Raw genomic sequence first — 22,003 nt, 5'->3', positions numbered from 1 at the left:
AATCTTTTGAAAATAACTTCAATTTGAAGTTCAGTAAGGAAAAAAAAATTGTAGGCCCCATTCGGTAGATACTTGATCAGATCGTACTCACAGTTTACTGTTCAGTCGCCCCCAGACAGGACTGTTCAGTTGTGTCTTTCAATGCGTAGACCTACATGATAATCGTTACTATGGCAGAAATCAACTGTTCATGAGAGCTGCGGATCTATCTGTTTGCGTGGTTAATTATGTGATTATTACAGCTCATTGCGTTTGCGTCTTACTGATTGGAAGCGTGGTTGTACACCTCTCAGTGTGTGACAAACATGGCATGGTGGTGCATACGACGCCGCCCGGCTGGGCTATGGGATCCGGGATGGCATCGACAGTGCTACACTTGTGCACTGTAGCTGTGAAAAAAGCGGGCAAAGCATGCAGAAACAGTCGAGTGCAAGCGAGCAGTCGACGATAGCGCGTGCTGTGTAAGCTGCATCAAGTAGCACGGCAATGCATACACACACGCCTGACATATACATACACACACAGCATACACACGCCCGTCATACACACAGCATGCACACACGCGATACTGCTTCGCGCTGTAAACGCCATGTGGCTGCGTTGTGTGTTGAATTTAAATATGCGTGAGCCTCAATGCGCGAAAGTTACCAAGGATCCTTGCATACAAAGCCGCGCCTACGACGTTCGCTGCAGCTTGAAAATCATTGCAAGGGTGGTTTTCAAGGCAAAATACACAGTCCAAGACGTGGAGCTAGCGAAAAACTAACCTCACCATCGGATTCAGCATATCCTGAATTATATTCCACATACTAAGAATGTTGCAATAGGATTGGTCCAGAGCTGATCACGTGATGAAGCGTAGTTTTGCCCATCACATCACCTGAGAAGAAAAGTTCGTTACACTCTATGTTGATAGCCCCTTTTGTTTCACTGATCTCCACACAGTCCACTCAGTCCTAATGCAAGATGAGTACGCGCGAAATAAAAGTGCGTTGCACTGTGGACTATCATATGACTTAGGTCACTTGATAGTACACAGTGCAATGCACTTTCACTTCAGTGTCGCGCGGTGCGCGCAGCAAATTCATTGTTTTGTCATCTACGCGCACAGGTAGCCTAAGCCCTAAGGATACCTAAAGACAGCTAAAACGGTTTCAGATGTGGAATAAAATGGGAATTTCTAGGACCCTAGATGTGGAATATAAAGCAAATAATCAACTTTTAGTTTTAGGCAATGAGACAAACTATCACTTCCTCGGCGATCTGAATGTGTACGCTATCTTTCCTCAGCTGCGTTTCGGAAAGATAGCTACATCCAGATCGCCTCGGAAGTGATAGTTTGTCCCATCACCTTCACCAACGTTGATTATTTGCTTACTACTCACATACTACACGCTGGTGCAAGTACTGAAGCAGACGCTGAGATATGGGGTAAAACATTATTCTAACGACATTTACACCAATTTATTGGCGGATTCATGTACCAGCGCTCTAATACGATATAGAGACAAAGTTCTTCTTTCATATGATACCAAATTTGTTGGGATTTGATATCAGCATGGACTGTGTAAAATGCAAAAAAGGCGAAATCCGGCTCAAAATCGCATGCCAAAATCGGTGCAATGCGCATTTGCACTGTGTCCTATGGGAGTTGGGTGTTATGACATAGGGTGCAAGAACGTCTGAGGGTAGGTAGCGCACGATCCGACACCCTAGTGTTATACACACACTTAGTTCAATGTAGGATGCATTTAACCCCGGGGTGCTCCTTGTACACAGTTATACTGTGGGAGCGCCCTGAGTCAAAAGAGTGCTATCTCTGTAAGTTGGAAAAGGAACACAAATTTTTGCGCAACTATAAGATTCGTAATTTACCAGCAAAAGGCTTACTTTGGGTAAATTACAGAATACTGGCAACCAATCACGGATAGCGCAAATCGCTCTAAAAAGAGCGTAATTACGCTTGCCAACAGCAACCATTAAAAATATTAATCCGATTTGCGATACTGTCCATGATTTGGCTGACGACGATTGCATTTGTTAACGTGTGTTTTCTTTGGTCTGTGTGGTGAGAGTGTGGTATTCATACGTGGTTTTCGGGGGTTTTCGGGGGTGTCCCTCGATAGCGATAACAATGTAGTTCTAGATCCTGACGATGCTAGTCCAGACTAGCCGTAAAAATTTACCCGAATTTCTGATGTATGCTCACGTTTTTAGGAGTTGAGGATAGTCCGTATCCTAGAAAACGATAGAAATTTAGGTGAGACTAGAAAATAATCACTTATCTAATTGCTGGTGCTAGCTTACAGTAGAGCTTACGCACTGTCTGGGTGCGCTTGACAGCCCACCATGTTGACTCTATGCAGTCAATACAACAGTACACATAATAGCTTATGTGTACGTGTGGCAGTGGTAGCATGTATTGAGTCTGCAGAACGCGCGCATGTTTACTAGTACAGTGTAAAGTACGTATAGCAGTTGAGCACGCAATTGTCTCATGACAATAAGCGTATACGCGCTGTCTTGCCAAACTAGTGTAGCGTTATTGATTGTGAATGACTTGTGTCGAAAAGAGTGAAAGGAAGAAGGGCTGCCAGCTGTGATGACGTGATCACGTTTAAAATCGTTCCGTCAGAATCAGCTCGATTTTCTTTATCGTTGATTTACTCGAATTGTCTTGATTTAGAGCAGTTTTCCTCCGAAACCACTCAATTTTCATAAAAATTGTGTGGTCAACCTACTTTTTGATGGCCATTCCATTTCTGGCCTTTTTTTGGGCCCCAGACGACGGGAAAGGGAGAGCCGCTGGAGGCGGCTCTTATACGCACCAGTATGCTAATTTATATGACGCAAAACCGGTATTCTGTAATTTCCCCCTTTTATAATGTACATACGTTTCTCATCTTATGATTTCATGATACGTTCACTTGTTAATTTCCACATTTATCCCATGTAGTCTTGAAAAGACTCTTTTTCTACGAGATCATCTCCATCATACATGTACCTCCCGATCATTCTTTGGCTTTCGATGCAACCTTTGCGTGGCACTTTAGGCATTGATGTGGCGATATGAATAACGCATGAGAGTCGCCATGATTTTAGCCTTTGAACCAGGCCCTTTCGCTGCGCGCTGTGTAGTGGCGAGCGAAAGGGTTTGAGTGAAATGTGCCCACACCAGCAGCGAGTGATCGGGCGCCACACGATGTCGCGCAGCAAGAGTGCCTGGTCAAAAAGGCTATAGTGCTACCGACTTGCCCAAGGTTTCAAATTCTGTCTTCGTGAGCAGTTGTCGATCTGGAGAACCCTGCTGACCGAATCATTCAAAGTCATCGATTAAGACAGAAATGGACTATTAACAGACTATTATGTTCAGCATATATCCTCTTGTCAATAATTGGAATACATCGTTAAGTATTCAAATTGACGCATTTTTTAGTATATAAGGTTAGATTTAACCGCGATACTACGCCTTTCCAGATCCAAAATCCTTCAATGCGCAGGCCCAATGCTTTGCATTAGGGCTGGTCGCAGTTAGCACCTGGCGAGCTTCTCTTGCTGTATAGAATGCCATTTCACAAGTGATAAGGTCACTAAAAGCCTGTGCCGCCTCACTCATTGCGCTTCTAGCTGCGTGGTAGCTGACACATTGAACACTGTGCGATCGCGAGATTGCATGCCTTTGCTCTCTGCTGGAGGAATGTTACATCACAGAAAATTGCCATGATCATTGATCATCATGATCATGGCGCAAAATGTGAGAAAGTTAGCAGTAAGTCTGTGATACAATACCTTTCATTTCTGAACGTCCTGGCTAGCCAGAACAGTTACGTGAATATTCTTATGCCTCCGTCATCCATCCCGACCCCGTCACAAATTGCGCAAACCACCCACGTGGGCGAGACTTGTGTGTGTGATACACAGCCCTGTTGCTGTACACGAGTGCTTGCTTTGCACGGCGTCTGGTCAGGGCCAAATCGGGCAAGTAAACGGGTATCTGTGTAGACGATATAAACACAACAAACTGACGAATTGGGATAAGATTTTGGATTTTTGCATTATTTCATAGAATAATTTCACCAAGGCAGTGGACATAATGTCCTTTGTGATAGGTTAATTGTTGATCCCCTGCTAGAGGTAATATTAAATGCAGCGTCCATTCATTTAAAATCATGAATGAAGGACGACAGTTTACCACTGGTTGCTTTCCGTTGTGTGCCAATGCACGGAAGGGCATTAGAGCATTCATGTGGTGTACCATAAGTGCTTTCATTACGCACTCACATTGACACATACTATACACACACTGCATCCCAACGCAAAATCTCACACACATGCACACAGCCCTGTACTGGAACACATGCTGTCGAACCCGCGGTGCCTGATAGGTATACAAATTCGCATGCACTGCTTGATTAAGGTAAAATCTCGCACCGATAATGTAGGGCCGTAAAGTGCACAATTTGCCCATTTCCGTTCATGCACCTGTCGCTGTTTGTCCCTCTCGTACTTTATTATTTCATGTGTATCACTCTTTTTTTACATCGAGTGAAAGTAAAAAATATTTCCCTCCATCACAGTGAAAAATGTCTGTGTCGCCGGCAAGAACTTTATGGACATGTACATGTGTTTGAATTTGGTACTGCGTTTGACACACACACACTACCTGTAGAGTGTGCTCACATTACAGGTTTGGCACGTCCACTTTTTCATAGAGGGGAGGCAATATTTTTGAAGGGAGGGTAGTTAAGTCACATATCATTTTGAACTTTGGCATTTTACAGCATTGGGTTGAACCATTTAATGATGGGTGTGTTTTGAAAAATGGGAGAAAATAAGGGTGGCAGCTCAACAGTGACAAAACGATTGTCCAATGGCGACCCTATGAGAGCACTAGCGAATGGTGAATTGCATGTGTTGTGGGGTGTGCATGGGTGGCTTGATTGAGAACCTGACGGTATGCAAGCAAGGCTGTTTGCGCGGGTCTGATGCAGGTGCATTGTAACATGTGCAAGCTGCATGCTTGCGACTCATCGCTAGTACTCATTGGGTCGCCAGATGGAAAATACCAAAATGTAAGTTTTTTCCCATAAATTAGGTGATCCGAGTATCCTCTCGGATCACCTTCTGTATCTGTACTGATTCTTTGTTCTTCTTCTTCTTTCTTTATTTCTCCTCAAAAGTTGTGCAGAGGTTAACTCAGAAAGTCTTATACCTATCAATTTCAAACTTATACCGTATATGTATCATGTCCCAAAGACGACAGATCTAATAAAATCATAGTGATCAGTCGACCGTGACTTTGATGTCATTATATGAAAACACATTTTCATTCATATCTCATTAATGGAATAGAATTTCTCAATGAAATTTACGTCACATATATTTCAAGTCAAGTGCATTCTACTCATATTCGCGCGTTGAAATATTTACATGCTCCAATCGAGCTCAATTTTTTTTGCACACGTTTCATACCATTTGGAGCATTTTTTTAAAAATTGAAAAAATTGGACGTAGGTACGCGCACATATACGCACGCACAGCTTATATGCAATAGAAATTTCCTGTTTTTTCACACGGATCGGATGTCTGAAATGTCAAGGAATATTTCTACCAAGTTTTAAGTCAATCCGACTCAATATGACGTCATACGGGCCCGTCAAAGTTAAAATTCCGCGCGCGCGTCAATGGCGATATACAGTTCAACTATGCAAAAAAAAACTGCCAATTTTAAATCCGATTTTACTCGTCAGGATGGACGGTGACCCCCCCATTTTCTTTACACATTCTGAAAGCTGATGAGTTGTACATGTCATTTCGTGGGTTGGCGATGCTGGAAAAATGATTAAAGGATATCAAATTTCTTAATGAAATAAAAAAAAGTACATTTTCAAAATGACGTCATCAAATTTCAAGTTCACTCGAGCGTATCTCACTTATCCTTTGCCGATTTTCCCCCAAATTGCAGTATGTTAAATAGCTTATTAAATGCTCTTTCATAAATGTAGTATCAAAATTTTGATGGGATGACGGCATCACCTCGTAAAAATGAATTGAAAGTAACCTTGTCAAATTTGACCAGTTTACGTGTTATCTCTATGGGAGTGCAGTTTTTCTGGAAATGAAAATTGACATGACTATCTCTATCGAGCACTAGCTCACTTACCCTTCGGTGAATTTCTCCCAGATTTTAATATGTTGTAGCTGAGACTTTGCGCTATCGTTAGTGTGCCCTTCGTTTTTTCATACGGTGTCAGGATCACGTCAAAAAACTTGGTTGAAATCAAAGCTTATCTTTGATGTATTGAGATATTTCTTTCTTTCTGCAACTTTCTTTGCAATAACTCAAGAAAAACAACCCCTATCACCCCCATATTTTGCACATGTTTAGTTCATGTCATGTGCATTATTTCATAAAATAACAACTACTTGATCGGACACCATCTTGGGTATGTAAATTAGGGTCAAAGGTCATAAATGTTTCATCATGTATCTTGGTGAATACATTCTTATCTTTCCCATATTTTGCACATGCAAAGACCATGTTACAAGAATCATTTTGCAAAATAACCACTTTTTGCTTAGATGCCATCTTGGGTGTGCAGAGTGAGGTCTAAGGTCAAATATATTTCATTCTGTATTTTCGTTAGTGTATACGGAATTCGGCACCAAAGATGGCAGGTCTGACTCCCTTTTCTAAATGAGAATCCAAACATCACATGACCAATGTCCCTAAACTCAGGTGAAACCTGTATGGTCATGCCTATTGGGATCAGGACTGAAATCATTGATTTCCAAATAGATCGGATCACCTAATTTGTCAGTGTTGACAAATTCCAACTCTAGTTTATGAGGTGTTTTCATCACAAACTGCATGGAAAAGAAAGGTGAGAATTTTAATTTTCACATGACGAGATTATCAGAGGATGAAATATCAGTTTTACTTGTTTCTAGTGTTATGTTTGATAATCTTTTTAAAAAAAACGGCTCAAGGCTGTGCATGTGGGTCTGATGCAAGTACGTTAACACATGCAAACTGCACGCTGCTGGCGACTCATCGCTAGTACTCTCGTCGGGTTGCCAGATGGAAAATACTAAAAATGTATGCTTTTTCCCATAAATTTATGAGTTGTTTTCATCACAAACTGCATGGAAGAGAAAGGTGAGAATTTTAATTTTCACATGACGAGATTATCAGAGGATGAAATATCAGTTTTACTTGTTTCAAGTGTTATGTTTGATAATCTTTAAAAAAAAACGGCTCAAGGCCGTGTGTGCAGGTCTGATGCAAGTGCGTTAACACATGCAAACTGCACACTTCTTAAATATGAAATTAGTTTCAGGCACCCTAAATAGATCTTCACGCATGATAAAAGGGATAATTTTACGGAGATTTACTGACAAAACAACAGTTCAAACTTACTGGGCCGAGTTCATACACTGTGCAGAAAATTAATGTGCGCCTATGGCGATCGCGAACCGCGAAAAAAATGTCCGAAAAATCAGTTTTATGTCATTATACCCCAAAAAATTGTGAAATATCTTGAAAAAAAATTGCTGAACACAATTCCATCAAAATTAAGGTTTGAAAAGACATAATTAAAACAAAATGAGAACAAACACACGCAAATGATTACTAACACTATCGATTCCAACCAGCGGGACAACTCGGCCCACCTTCAACGGGTGGTCTGAGTTGTCCTGTAGTCCGAGTTAGCCCGACCCCTAAACAGCATGGTGCGTGCGGTGTGCTGAGCGAGACATGATGTCATCGCTCATGAACAGTGGCAGTGCGAACCGTAGTGGGCATAGAGCCTTTCTAGGCCAGTGTGTCTGGCATTTGGGATGTTAACCAAGTTAGAAAATTCCATAGATCTGTAATTAGGCCTAGTTACATTCAGTTGATAGAATGTAGTCCTAGCCTATGCTATGGCTATGCCTCACGTTAACATACAGTTCGACCTCGATTATCCGGCCATGTCGGGACCGGCGCTCATCCGGATAAGCGAATTGGCCGGATGTGGGAGACACAATGTTAATGTATATAGCTGCCGTCCAAGCTGCCGTCCCAGTGCACTGGCAGCTAGGCAGGTAACGTACCCCGCAACGGTGGTGATAACTGCTTACTTTTACGATGATAACGTGGTGTGAATTGATGTTAGTTCTGTCAGGAATATTGTAGGTAAGTCGTGTGAGTTTTGTAGAAATTTTGATTGAGTTTAAAGTCACTGTTTTTTCTCAATTTTTGGATGGAAAAAAAAGTCCTTCACTGTGTGAACGCGTCCGGATAATAGAGATTTCTGGATAAAAGGAGGCCGGATAATCGAGGTCGAACTGTATAGAGTAATTGTGGCAGTATGCGGTCATGAATCTCTCTATTTGCTAAACAAATATCTGTACATGTTTTCATTCATGTAGAAATCAAGAGGGTTGAAAATGGAACAGAAAAGAAGGTTGATGAAGCAGGGGACTTCAAAGACAACAGAGTCGATGCCAAATTGATTGATGTCAGCTCTGGGAAACCTGTCAAACTTTGTGTCAAAGTTGCTATACCAGTCAAAGAACACCCAAAGGTAAGCCTTTTTTTTTTTTTTTTTTTTAACTTTGCTGCGAAGTGTCACGCCAGACATTATGTTTTCGGGTTGTCCATCCATCCAGCCATCCATAATCGATTTTGCGGATGGCATGCGTTAACCGTGGTAGCTCTGTCACATAGGCCAAGCCATGCCAACTCTCCAGGCATTTTGTAGTTCGCAGACATGCATTGTTGATGGCCAGTTCTGATTGTTATTGTTGACATTAATGTACCATGTTATACATCATTTTAAAGCTTTAAAGTGTAAACTGTAATATTACATATTAATCTTAGTGAGGGCATCCTCTTATTTCAGGAAGGACACCCTCTTATGGCACACAATTATCTTTGTGAACTTATTTCTGCATAATACTACCTTATTTCTTCACACAACATGTTCTTGTATCCCAACATGGTCTAATGGTCTATGTACTACAAATGTTGTAGAGAATTTATTCTGTTTACAGATGATGTGATGTTTTCCCAATATGAGTACTTTTCATTTTATGAATGAAAGTTTGTGCAATTACAACATCTACATTCAACATTTCACACACATCTTAATATAATTTTAACATAATTTAAAATTTTATGGAGGAAATGTTTTCCTGAAAGTAGGTAAAGCATGCTTAAATGTTCTTAGGATGAAAATCTAACTTGATTAATGCTAATTAAAATGTAATTCAGATTATTCATATCCTGCAATTTTGCAGTAACAAGATAATGTAATAATTGATGTAGAAATATTCAGCCTTCACACTAACTCCAGTGGTGTACACTAGTCACTACAAGTACAATTTTTGCACTCCCCTAATGGAAACAGAATTGAACTGTCACTGTAGTTATTTTCTCTTTGATAAACCTTCATTGCATTACAGTTTCAGATAATGATGGTTAATCATGTAATGATGATAAACAGTCAAACATGCTTTTGAACAACCTTGAGAATGTGCAGCTGCTTCAGGCAGGAGGCTTACTCTATTATTTCCTGCACCCTGCCCTGCTGGCCCCAGCCAGAGACCCAACGCATACACATTGGTGAAAGCTCTCCTCACATGAAACTTATAACAAAACTATGCAGTACACATACAGTCTGTATGCATATAAACATGAGCAAGGCACCCACAACTTCTTGGTCTTTGAGAGGGCTTTCCTGGTTGGTTGAAGGAGCAAACCTTTTTTCTTGCCATACATTTCCTTACACTATCAGCCAATCACAAATGAGTTTACAAAGTGGTAGCACCAAAGCCTTTGGAGTGATCCGTCAGTCAAAATAGGACCGATTAAATCAGTCCGAATGTTCTGGTGGCATACCGTATTTGCCTGCGATAAAGCCACAACGCAGGATAAGCCGCATCCCGACATTGGTGATGAAAAACAGGAAAAAAAAAATCAAATGGATTTTGTTCTGATCAAGCCTTCATTAATTTTTCTACGTTATTTTATTTTTATAAGAAACTTTGTTATTTCTATGTGTTTCCACGTGTTTCCTAACAATAACAATAACAGTCGGCACATTGCATAGTCCCATACATGATTATAAGCGTCGGTCAGGCAGGTGATTCTCTTGAGTTGGAAAGACAATACAGTAATTTGCTAGTGCTGGCATATAGGCCTCACCCAGACTTAACTGCTTTATTTTTCTTAAGAATAGTGCGACCTTATCGTTGGTGAATACGGTAGTTTACAGCCAGTTAAATCGACCCGTGACAGAGACAGGATAAAGAACTATTTGTGCTTTCCAAGTGAAACTTGGGATAGTTTATATGAGTGGACAAAACTGTGCCTGTCATCTTGTGGGTGCATGCTCCAAAGGTCGTAGGTCAAGGTCAAATTCTAAGAATTCACCCTTTCTCCAGTCTCTGCAAAGCCTGAGGTATATTCATAAAACTTTGTGAGTGTATGTATTTACCAGATAAGATTCTCCAGGAAGCTTTTGAGGCCATTGAGCCATTAGGTCAAGTAAAAAAGCTAAAATTCAACTTTTTTCTCCTTATCTCAGAAATGGGTCAGGCTAAAATACTAAACTTTAATGATTGCTTGTTTTTAAATGACAATTTTCTATAATTTCACTATTTTTCCCCATTCTTTTTTAAAATAAGCTCAAAATTTTTGTTCTGAAAATGGGTTTTTATGTATATTACCAGTTAGTGATTATTTGAAGAAATTGATCAGTGGTGTAGTAGTAGCCATGATAAAAATCATGGGCGTATCATGGCTACTACTAAACTACTGATCAATTCAGTGCTTATTTACGTCGATGTAGGGCAATTTGTCAATCAGTTGCAATGAAAACATCTCGACGGAAGAATTTCATGAATTTGAATATTTGAAGAAAGTTGTGGATCATGGGGTCAAAGGACAAGGGTCAGTGGTCAAGTGAAAATGCTCTAATTCTTGAATACTTGCTCTTTAAAACAATTTTGTCATCCAAATGAAACTTGATTCAAATAACACAACCACTCAAACATGTTTTGGGTTTGTGCTGTCAGAAATATCGGTTAGATTTTTGGCCAATCATGTGAAAACTGCCATCTTGCATCGTCAAGATGTACTACGTATTGGAAGAATAATGCAATATGGTGGAAGCATACAAGTCTTCTTAGAGACATTTGTAGTTTATTTTATAACTCTTGTAAATCTTCAAGCCTCTGCCAATTAGAAGCCAAGTGCGATTTGTACTCATGTGAGAACATCAATGGATTGTGAGTCCTTGAGTCGGAGATACACAATGTCATAGTAAGTCATATAAAACAAAAACATGGGGACGGAAAACACACATATCATCATTCATGAAAGCCCCCCCCCCCTTTTTTTTTCTTGGAATTTTGGACTTGTATTAGTATATCTTGTACCCCTTTCAGTAACTCTCTGGTGAGGGCCAGGCCCAGGCTAAGTCATAAAATTGTGAGTTGATGAATAACGCAGGCCAAATTAGCCCGCACCAAGCTCGGGCCATTTTAGCACTGACTGTTATCAGCACCATGCCAGCGCCAAGCCCGCACCAGGCACTGACCAAAGGGTTTATGAACAATAGCAGTACCAGGCCCCAGCCAAAATTCCTTCCACGATCAAAAGTCACGATTCCCTGGCCGTGCCTCCGCTGGACCACACATTCAGTTACCATAGGAGTTATCCCTTATGTGGGCGAGTTCATGACTGGGTCATCATAAAAGTAGCACGGCTCTGCTGTACAAAATGTAGTTATTGAACACAATTTGTACTGCTTGGCGCGGGCTATTATAGCCTGGGCCAGGAGCAGGTCAAAAATGCATGAGTTACTAAAAAGGGTATCATACTCTGGTCTGGTATGTAAGTTGAAAAAAGACTTGGACTTGTTTGCTCTATGTATGTGTGTGTGTGTGTGTGTGAGAGAGAGAGAGTTAACTATCTTCCCCCTTATGCTCAGTTTAACTTTGTAGGCAAGCTGCTTGGCCCAAGAGGAAACTCACTAAAGAGATTGCAGGAGGAGACAGGCACAAAGATAGCCATACTTGGCAGAGGTTCAATGAGAGACAAACAAAAGGTAGGATGAAGGGTTTATGTTACTGTATCAAGTGGGCCAAATTTCTTTTTACCCTTGCCATGTGGCTGTGCAAGAGGTAGTGCATGACTGGTTGTATGTCGGTCTGTCCATACACCATAACCTTTTTACTGCAGTAACTTGTAGTTGTAAATAGATTAGCCCAATCAAGTTGGGTGTGCGTATAATTGAATGGTACAAAATAAACAGGTTATTTTTGTGTTTTTGCCTTGTTTCTGGGGACAAAGTTTTCAGCTCAAGGTCAAAGTATAGAATGAGATATTTCACCTAATCTCTCAAATAACATTTGTTTTTCATTCACGACTGGTATAAACAGCACATATGCACTTGGCTCATGATGTAAAGAATTGGTCATGAATGTGAAAGTATAAACAAGATGACTTCCTAGCTTTAAAAAGAATGTTTATTTTTGAACAGCTTTTCGCACCACCAGAAATGTTAACGTTTTGTAGAAGAGGGGAACAGAACAGATAAAAAAAAAAAATGGAGATCAGTATGAATTGTTTGTGACTTAATTGGTTTTTTTTTTTGGTATGGGGTGGATTTGTTTGTTTGTTTGTTTGTTTTTTATGTGGGGGAGGGTTGTACTGAGGTAGAACTTGATATATGATGAGAAAAAGAAATATCCATATCAGATAAGCAGCATACAAGTCATTGACACTCTTAAAACATGTTTTGAACAACTGTATGATTGTGAGTTAATGTAAGTTGGAACAAGTTTAATGAATAGAGGGTCAGTAAAGGGCCTACTTGTATCTCAATGGAGGAGACTTTGCAGCGACTCCTGCGACTCTAATGATCAAGAAATGGCTTGCATTGTCACCAAGGTGACTCCAGGGCAACGTCAGAGATGTTGTCGAACAAGGTGATAACTTATTTGCCCGGAAGTCATGGAGATGTCTCCTTGATGTCTCCAGTCGGTCGCCAATAGCTTCCCGCAAGGCTGTGGGAAAGTCTCGCAGATGTTGCAGAGATGTCTCCTGGACCAGCTGAAGACTGGAAAAAGTCTCAAAAAAAGATCAAACATGTACAATTCTCTCGTGACTCCCCAGATACCATTCTAGTTTTCAGGAGACATTATGGAGACATCTCAACCACTCCATGACCAGTGAGACTCGAGTCGCCACCAGGTTGCCACTTAGTCTCTAAGCCTGTGAGATATCCATGTAAAGCCCAATGCCCACTGTGTGACCTGAGCCTGCGAGCTGTAGCGATCTCCTGGGAGCTGTGGTGAGGTTGCACAGTGGGTAACCAAAGGTCGCACCAGATTGCAGTAGCTAGCGGCCGCAAAGGTGAGATCGCATAAGGTCGCAAGGGTTTGGACATATTCAAAAAATGTGGTGACCTGCGGGTAGGTCGTGCCAACTCACAATCAGGTCGCACAGTGAGCGACTCCAGCTCAGCCTAGATGGCAAGCTAGGCAAGCTAGGCAAGTTCTCAAAGCATTCAGGCCTGTCTGCTCGTCCTTCTAAAAAGGTAGAAAACTCAGAGAATTTGTGGGAAAATTGAGTTTTAAAGACAAATTCAAGTGTAGTGAGAAGTTAGTCTGGTAAGAGAGATAAAATTTTAACCAAAATTGGAAAAAAAAATTAGGGAAATTATGACATTGTGAAGTTTCACTGATTTTTGCAGATCAGTTCTGGTGCTATCGATATTTGTATGCAAATGAGTTGATGATGTCATCACCTCAATTTTGCATTGCTAGTGAACAAAAGTAATGACAAACATTCAATGTTTCTGTTATCAGAGTGTAAAATATGTTGTTATTTCTGGTTGACTAACTTGAATAATGATCAGTTAGACATATCAAGATTTTAGACCCAGGTGAAATTGCGCTTGAATGATAAACTGGAAATGTGAAAATCTGTGTACAACCTATGTGGCAAGTTGTGACCAAAAAAATGAAATCGCAACTTCACTATGTGCATGTTAAAACAAACTTTTAAAAGTTGATGATATATATGTTAAACAAACAAACAAAAAATAAAGCTACACTGTAGAAAAGCACTTGGAGAGCGCAGTCCTCCGCCAAGATAGCAACTCATTTCCACCCATATAGGCATGCAATTGCCCAATATAGAAGCCTTTTGTTTTGGTCATTAGCTTCCAGCTGCGTGGCGCCTTGCCCAAGCAGAGCACACGCTTTTGTGTGCGTACAAACCTTAAATATGCGCAGCTAGAACTCCCAAGTTCATTGACCTTATATGCCAAAAGATAAAAAATACTTCAAAAATCCATAAGAATTCCCAGATCACTACCAAAATTTAATCATCTGTTCCTTGTGTCATTTGTTGTTTTTCCTGCAAGTCTCATTCAAATCTGTTCTCAACTTATTGAGGTATTTTACAAACAGACAAGCCAACACCGATGATCACTGAATCTCCTCCTTCCTTAGTGGAGGTAATAAAGCATCCCTGACCAATGCGTGGATGAATAGCCACACTGGCAAAGTAGGCCTATAGCGCTTCCCTCCTTGGACACGCGCCAAGTTTGGTTTGCGAAAGAATATGCGATTTGCATATTCGTCAACCGTGCATGCATGTGTGGAAATGGGACAAAAGGCATTTCCCAGGGAGGTCGCTGTGAGATCGCAAAGAGGTTGCACAGTGGGCATTGAAGAGGTCGTGTCTGCATTGAGATCACGCTTACTCGCAGCGATCTGGTGCAAGCTGGTGCGAGCTCAAGGTCACTATCAACTCGCACCTGATCGCAGGCTCAGGTCACACAGTGGGCTTAAGGGCCTATCCTGTAACAAGTGCCATTTGATTCATTAGGACATTGTAGTTACATGAGTAAGATGTTTAAGATTCCTGCTGAAATTATTTCAAGATGAAAGCATTGATTTTTTTTTCACACATTTCGAAACAGGAGGAAAAGCTACGAGAAGAAAGCAGCCAAAAATTTGCACATCTCAATGAAGAGCTCCATGTCCAAATTGAAGTCCTTGGTTCAGCGAGTGATGCATACTACAGATTAGCGCATAGCATTGGAGAAGTTCAGAAATACCTTGTTCCAGTAAGTCAAATCTATTATGAGTACCCTGTTTATACAGCCTCATTTGAATCAAGTTGCAGATCCTTGTATACTGCCGACATATCTGTTCAAGATCTTGTTTTGGTTTGGACCCCTCCAATGTCTTTTGCATGCTAGTTACATTCCATTACACAGTTTATTTTTGTGTGTACTGCATATATATGCACAGTGTACAGTAGAACATTAGTACAACAAAATACAATATATATTTTGGAGGTGTTGGTGACAGTTTACAGTAGAACATGAGTACAACATAATGCAATATATTTTGTAGGTGCTCAAGGCATCATGTGAATTGCTTTGCTTTTATAATGAGTCAAAAGCAGCTCAAACTGCCACAGAAACCACTTTCACATATGTTTCAAACATGGATTTGACTGTTTTACTTGGTGATTTATTCATGTCTGTATGTGCTGTACAAAAGACCAGTATGAAATGTTTTGAACTAGGTGAAAAACAGGGATGCTGCCTAGTGTAGATAGAGTGTATCAGCTATCATTTAAGCTAGCTTTCCATGCCACATTCTGATATGGAAATTAGTCTGCAAGACTCTTCATATTGTCAACTTAAAGTTGGAAGAAAACACAACAACAATATCGAGTGTCGAAACATTGGATGGAAGTCATATTGATAGGGTTTATATACAGTCAACTTCGGATACCTCGACGTCGGATACGCCGAATATCACTTACCTCGGGGGCAAAATGAAAGTCCCGATTGTTCCTATGGAGTTTCCGTGTATTAAGTTCGCGTAGCTCGAAAAAAATAACTCGCAGTTCGGTTACCTCGAAGTGAAATCAACTGTCCCGATCTTAATTAACTTATTGTTTTTCCCAGCAGGTTGCTCGAATCGAAATTGCAAAATCACTCAGCATCTCCGATTAAGCGCGCGTGGACAGCGAAGACATGTCACAAATCCTTTCACACTCGACTGTAAATATTCTGAGACCAGAACCATCGCGCGCCCAAAGAAATACCCGGTACACAGCTGACAAGAAAAATCCCCAACAACTACCTACACACGTACACGGTATTCACATACTTTAGTAGCACCCCTACCAATGGAGTGCTTACAATAGCACTATGCTCTGCCCCATCATCTTCTTTTCTTTAACCACACAGTGTTCTGATTTGCGATCGTGATGGTCATACCGTGCGCGTAGATTTCTTACCCGTCGTGGCGCACCTGCTTAGGTATTGACAGTTATATCTTTGGCATTAATCACGGTCCACTGTCCAAACATCAATCTCCTGCGTAGTGCATTTTTTTAAAACTTTTTTTTTTTTGCCTTTACGAAGTTTGTTTCATTTATTCATCCCCGATAACGCAAGCACTGATTTTTTTTTTTCCAGCGATGCGATTATGAAAATTGTGAGGTATATGATCTGGAAGTATAGGCCGAGCATAATAAAGAATATAATAGACAGGGCTCCACACTAACTTTTATCGGGCCACCAATATCATTGATTTTTATTTTTTGGTGGTCGAAAGTATAATCTGGTGACACAAAAAAATCAAGAAAAACATTAGAAAAACTAAATCGGTCCTACTAAACATAGAAAAATAAATGTTAGGCATTATTGAAGTGAAACAGATGCCCATGTCTAAAACAAATGAACAGAAAATTCAATCATCTCATTCTGTGTTTTAAGATTTAGCAAATAGACGTAGAGGTTATTATAAAAGTTGATGCCTATATATTTAGGAGGTCAAAACTTAGGTTTGAAATGAGAAAGTGGGAGCATTTGCTGACATTTGTTAGCATCCGACATGTGTTTTAGCATTGTAAAGAGCCGAAAGTTACCGTTATTCATTTCTTATTGTAAAAGCAATCATCCAATATTTATTAGTACGTTAGCACCTTACAGAGCCGAATATTACCGTTAATCATTTTTAAATGTAAAAGCAAACAACCCGTCACCGACATTCATTTTAGCATCTTACGGAGCTGAATGCTATCCTTATCCATTTCCAAACGTGAAAGCAAACATCCGACATTTATTTTATTGTCGTACGGAGCCGAACGTTACTGCTGTCCACTTCCGAAAGTGAAATGAGTCATCTGACAATTATTTTATCATCTTACTGAGCCGAATGTTACTGTTTTTCATTTTTGAACGTCAAGAAAGACATTAGACATTTATTTTACCATCAAACGTAGCTGAATATTACTGTTATTCATTTCGAAATGTAATAGCAAATATGCAATATTTTTTTTAGCATGGTATCTGGGGCAGAATGTTACTGCTATTCCCTTCCAAACATGCCAAACGTAAAAGCAATCATTCGGCATGTATTTTAGCATCTTCCGGAGCTGAATGTTATTGCCATTTACTTTCGAACGTAAAAGCAGCCATCCGGCATTTATTCTATCATCGTACGGAGTTGAATATTATTGTTATTCATTTCAGAACATCAAAGCAAACATTTGACATTTATTTTAGCATTTTCCGGAACTAAATGTTATTGCAATTTACTTTCGAACGTAAAAGCAGACATCCAGCATTTATCTTGTCATCGTAAGGAGTTGAATATTATTGTTTCTCATTTCCGAATGTCAAAGCAAACATCAAACATTAGTTTTACCATTGAACGCAGCTGAATGTTACTGTTATTCATTTCGAAATTTAAAAGCAAACATCAGACAGTTATTTTAGCATCGTATGGAGCAGGATATTACTGCTATTCACTTCCGAACATAAAAGGGATCATCTAACATCTATTTTAGCATCTTCCGGAGCTGAGTGTTATTGCTATTTCCTTTCGAAATTATAAGGAAACACCCGACATTTATTTAACCATCGTACGGAGTTGAATATAATTGTTTTTCATTTCCGAACGTCAAAGCAAATATTCGACATTTATTTCAGCGTCTTCCGGAGCCGAATGTTATCCTTATTCATTTCTGAACGCAAAATCAAATATCTGACATTAGTTTTAGCACCATATGGAGCTGAGTCTTATCGTTATTCATTTCCAAAAGTATGAGCAAACATCCGACATTTATTTTAGTATCATACCGAGTCGAATATTACTGTTATCCATTTCCAAAATTAAAAGCAAATATCTGACATATATTTTAGCATCTTACGGAGCAGATTGTTACCACTGTTCATTTTCAAAAGTAGGCAAACATCCGACTATTTTTTGGTGGTGTGATCGGGCCACCAAAATCTTTATTTCTGAAATATTGATTTCAATTCCGATTTTCATTCAGTTCATTCATATAAAAGTCGATTCAATTCCAATTGACAAGCATGCAAACAATCAGTAGGCACTATATCAGATACCATGTTGAACATCGATAAACGTCGGATAAATCGAAGAAAATTCAACGTACGCGTACCTCGAATTTCACGTACGTCGATCCATTTTCTTCAGTCCTGACAAATTCGAGGTATCGGAAGTTGACTGTACATGTCATGTCCTATGATTACAAATCCCCAATGAGTGTGATGCTGTCAGTTTTAAATTAATTCCATCCCTGTACATATTCAGTGGGTAAACCTGATATGATACTGGTTCTCTCACTCTCCAATTTTCCTCTCAATTGGTGATGCTTTTATGGCAAACCTGTTTATGAGCAATACAAGATGACACATAGAAGAGAGATAATTTGTATCATGTACACTATGCACTGATAAATGAAGAATTAAAGTGTTTAGGCATGGTCCCATCTTCTCCATGAAAGGGGGCAAAATTAAATTGCTGTAATGAGATTATTGACATTTTTGTGATTATCTATGTGGATATCACAGATCATTTTCATATTTCTTTTTAATACCAAGAGAGGAGATTTGGATTGGATAGAAGTAGATATGAAAGCATTCTTCAGAGCAAGTTAAACAAAGTGCTTGTTCAGCCTAAATAAGTTCATCCTGTAATTTCCTCTGTGCAGGATCCAAATGATGACATAAGGCAGGAGCAGCTGAGGGAACTCGCAGTAATCAGCGGTTCTTACACGGGACCCCCTCCCAGCGTCACGGGATCCAGGCCTGGTGGGGGTAGAGTACTTCTGCATCGGGGTGGAGGACCTGGGGGCATGGGCCGAGGAGCTTGGGGTGGCATGCATCCAATGAGAGCCATGGGACCACCCCACCCAGGCAGACCTGGTCACATGCCTGGAGCTCCAACAAGGTGAGGTCAAGGATTCACGTAGTAAGTCAATAGATGCTTTTATAGGACATGCAGATTTTATTTGTTGTGTCATTACAAAGGTTGTACCCATTATTCCAGAGGATTTGGAGAAGATCACTTCTTGTAACAGTTTAAAAAAAAAATAGCTATGTTGTCAGGGTAAATTGTGTATGACGTGTCAATTCATAATTAAACTCATGTATTCAGAAGAAAGTAGTCTGTAAAATCTTCAAGGAAAAGAAATGTGATAGATACTGTAGGACTGTTCAAATAATCATGTTTCAGAATTAAATAATCTTGGCACTACAGAAATATAGGAATTGATAAAGTGTGAAAGATTTAGGAACTCTACAAATATCTGCAAGTGCCTCCAGGAGTGCAGTACTTGTGATTGCCATTGCTTCTACATGTGGATTTCTTTATACAGAGAGTTTTTATAGGTCTAGTCTAGAATAAATTTTTGATAGGGTTTAAATGGAAGCATGAATTCTTAATTATGAGGACTTGTGACATGACAAAACAGAATATCCTTGTAGACTAACATACATGTATACATGTGCATGAAATCTTCATAAATTTCACAAGGAGCCAAGATCTGCGAAATTAACCCTAACTAGGCCGGGCTATTTAGGTAGATGATAGAGCCGGAGGGGGGGCCTCCCACCCCCTCCCCCTCTTTCAGATCGTAGCTGTTGACTGCGCGATCACAACGAAAATTGACACACACATTGCCTGTGCCGTAATCTTAAAAAATGTGAAGTTGATTTTTGAAAAAGTTATGATTCATGCTGAATTATGCTAATTCATGCATAAAATCAGACTATCCACTAAATAAAGCTCCAAACAGGCACATTTTTGTGTGTAAATATTCTTTTTAGTGTCCTTAGCAAATGTTTAAAAAAAATTGTGCCAGTGCACTAGATATTCTGTCAGTCTTCGACATTTGTTTTGAATTTTTTACAGAATGGGAAGCCCCCCCAGGGAGAGGAGGCATGACAAGAGGGCATGCCCCATCTAGAGGGACCCCTACAAGAGGCAACTCAAGAGGAATGTCGAGGGCAGGGTTCAGAGGTGCTTCCAGTGGGCCTCGGATGAGTGCACCCTCTTTTGGATCACAAATGGAACCAACTGATGAATTCGTGAGTAAAAACAGACTCATCGTACAAATCAATGATCTTTAGTAAACAAGTCTTATTTGTACAGGGTAGCCACTTCTGTGATCTCGAAGCACTGTTCTCCCAGCGGGGCCCTGTTGACATCAGAAACAAAAACTGAAAGTACAAATACAACAAGCTATATGAAGAATTTAGGAAGTGCAAATGAATATTACATAAGATCATGTTTTAATTAGGCTTGACAGAAAATGGTCGTACTAGGTGGATGATTCATTCTCAGTTACATGTACATATGTGACTGTGCATCACAAAACGAACTAAAAGTCGCACACACTGATTTTGTGTGAGGACTGAAAATAGATGAAATGGGCCAACCTAGCTGATCTTGACTTTTCCATATTTTCTGAGAGAGCAAGTCTTCTTCTACATTATACTAAAATTTGGGATCATAAAATGGGCAGGAAAGTGTATTTTTTAGCAGTTTATCTCGAACATTTTTTTGGTAGAATAGTGTGATTAGGTGTGTCTTTTAGAGTCCACTTTTCATTTCTTAAAAACCTTGTTCACACTCTTCACTTTCAACTCTAATTACTTTTGAAAGGATGATGCCACTGCTTTGACAGTTGGCATTAATTATGGACAGAATGTGTTAATAAGGCATGCTCAATTTCAGTTTAATCTGATAATCTCTTCATTGTTGTTATACCTGTGGTTTACATCCTGTTTTTTTGTCCCATTCATCGAACAGCCAGCACGGCTTGGTGAAGATTAAGCGCTTGAATAGACACTGTACTTCAGAGCCTCTTTTCTCAGTTTTCCTGAGTGTGTGCTTTCTTTCCAATATTTAGATAGGTTAGAGAGTCCATTTGATTTGAGTTATACATCATTTTAAAGCTTAGAGTCTGCTCTTTCAGAATATGCTCTTAACTAAAATTTCGTGTCTGAGCGACTTTCTGTTTGTTTTGTGATGCAGGGTCACATATATATGTAACAAGAATTAGAATTGTTACTGTGATGGTAATGACTTGAAATTGTATTGCAATGATAAAAGCAAGAATGATACTTTCTGGATTTTCCTTTTCCTTTCTTATTCTCATTTTTGTGTAAAATGTAGAGATGCTTTACCAGTACTCTGTGGATTTGAGTTGTCATCACCCTCATAGATACCTAATTTGTATTCTAGCAATTATTCCAAGGAGGGCAATGGATATTCAATTCTAAATATTTTAAGGTGGGCATCCCTTTTTGCATGCATTTAGGAGGAAAAGCCCATGTGTAGTTATACCCCCGCATACACAAAGTGTATAAGGGGTATAGAATCAGCCTGTGGTCGGTCGGGCGGTCAGGCGGTCCTTGCAAATCTTTGTGTTTTGTACCCGACAAGGTGTTGCCATGGTAACGACATATTTTCATTCAAAAGTTCAGAATTTCAAGTTTTGGTGCCACAATCACTGGATGAGAAGACTGCAACAATTTGTGATGGAAAACTGTCTATAAAGAAAATATATAAAAAATTCAACATGTTTTCACTTTTTTAGTGTGATGCATAAAGAGCACTTGAGTTAGCTCTTTCAGAAAGCAGGAGAAATGATATTACCCTT

At 39.8% G+C, this 22,003-nt stretch overlaps 1 protein-coding gene across 1 annotated transcript in view; it reads left to right on the top strand.

Annotated features, from left to right (window-relative positions):
- LOC139725404 (KH domain-containing, RNA-binding, signal transduction-associated protein 2-like) overlaps window positions 1–22,003 on the top strand; it is a 60,439-nt gene that overhangs the window by 6,000 nt on the left and 32,436 nt on the right. The window contains 6 exon segments of the mRNA XM_071636481.1: window positions 8,416–8,570; window positions 11,982–12,098; window positions 14,985–15,131; window positions 19,049–19,287; window positions 20,251–20,262; window positions 20,264–20,426. Coding sequence (XP_071492582.1) covers window positions 8,416–8,570; window positions 11,982–12,098; window positions 14,985–15,131; window positions 19,049–19,287; window positions 20,251–20,262; window positions 20,264–20,426 — 833 coding nt within the window.

This window comes from Diadema antillarum, unplaced genomic scaffold, assembly GCF_040938485.1.
Source record: "Diadema antillarum isolate AM-2024a unplaced genomic scaffold, OU_Dant_1.0 seq00000039_RagTag, whole genome shotgun sequence".
Classification (NCBI taxonomy): Eukaryota; Metazoa; Echinodermata; class Echinoidea; order Diadematoida; family Diadematidae; genus Diadema; species Diadema antillarum.
The sequence above is the reverse complement of the archived record's forward strand: the minus strand, read 5'-3'. Positions and strand labels throughout refer to the sequence as shown.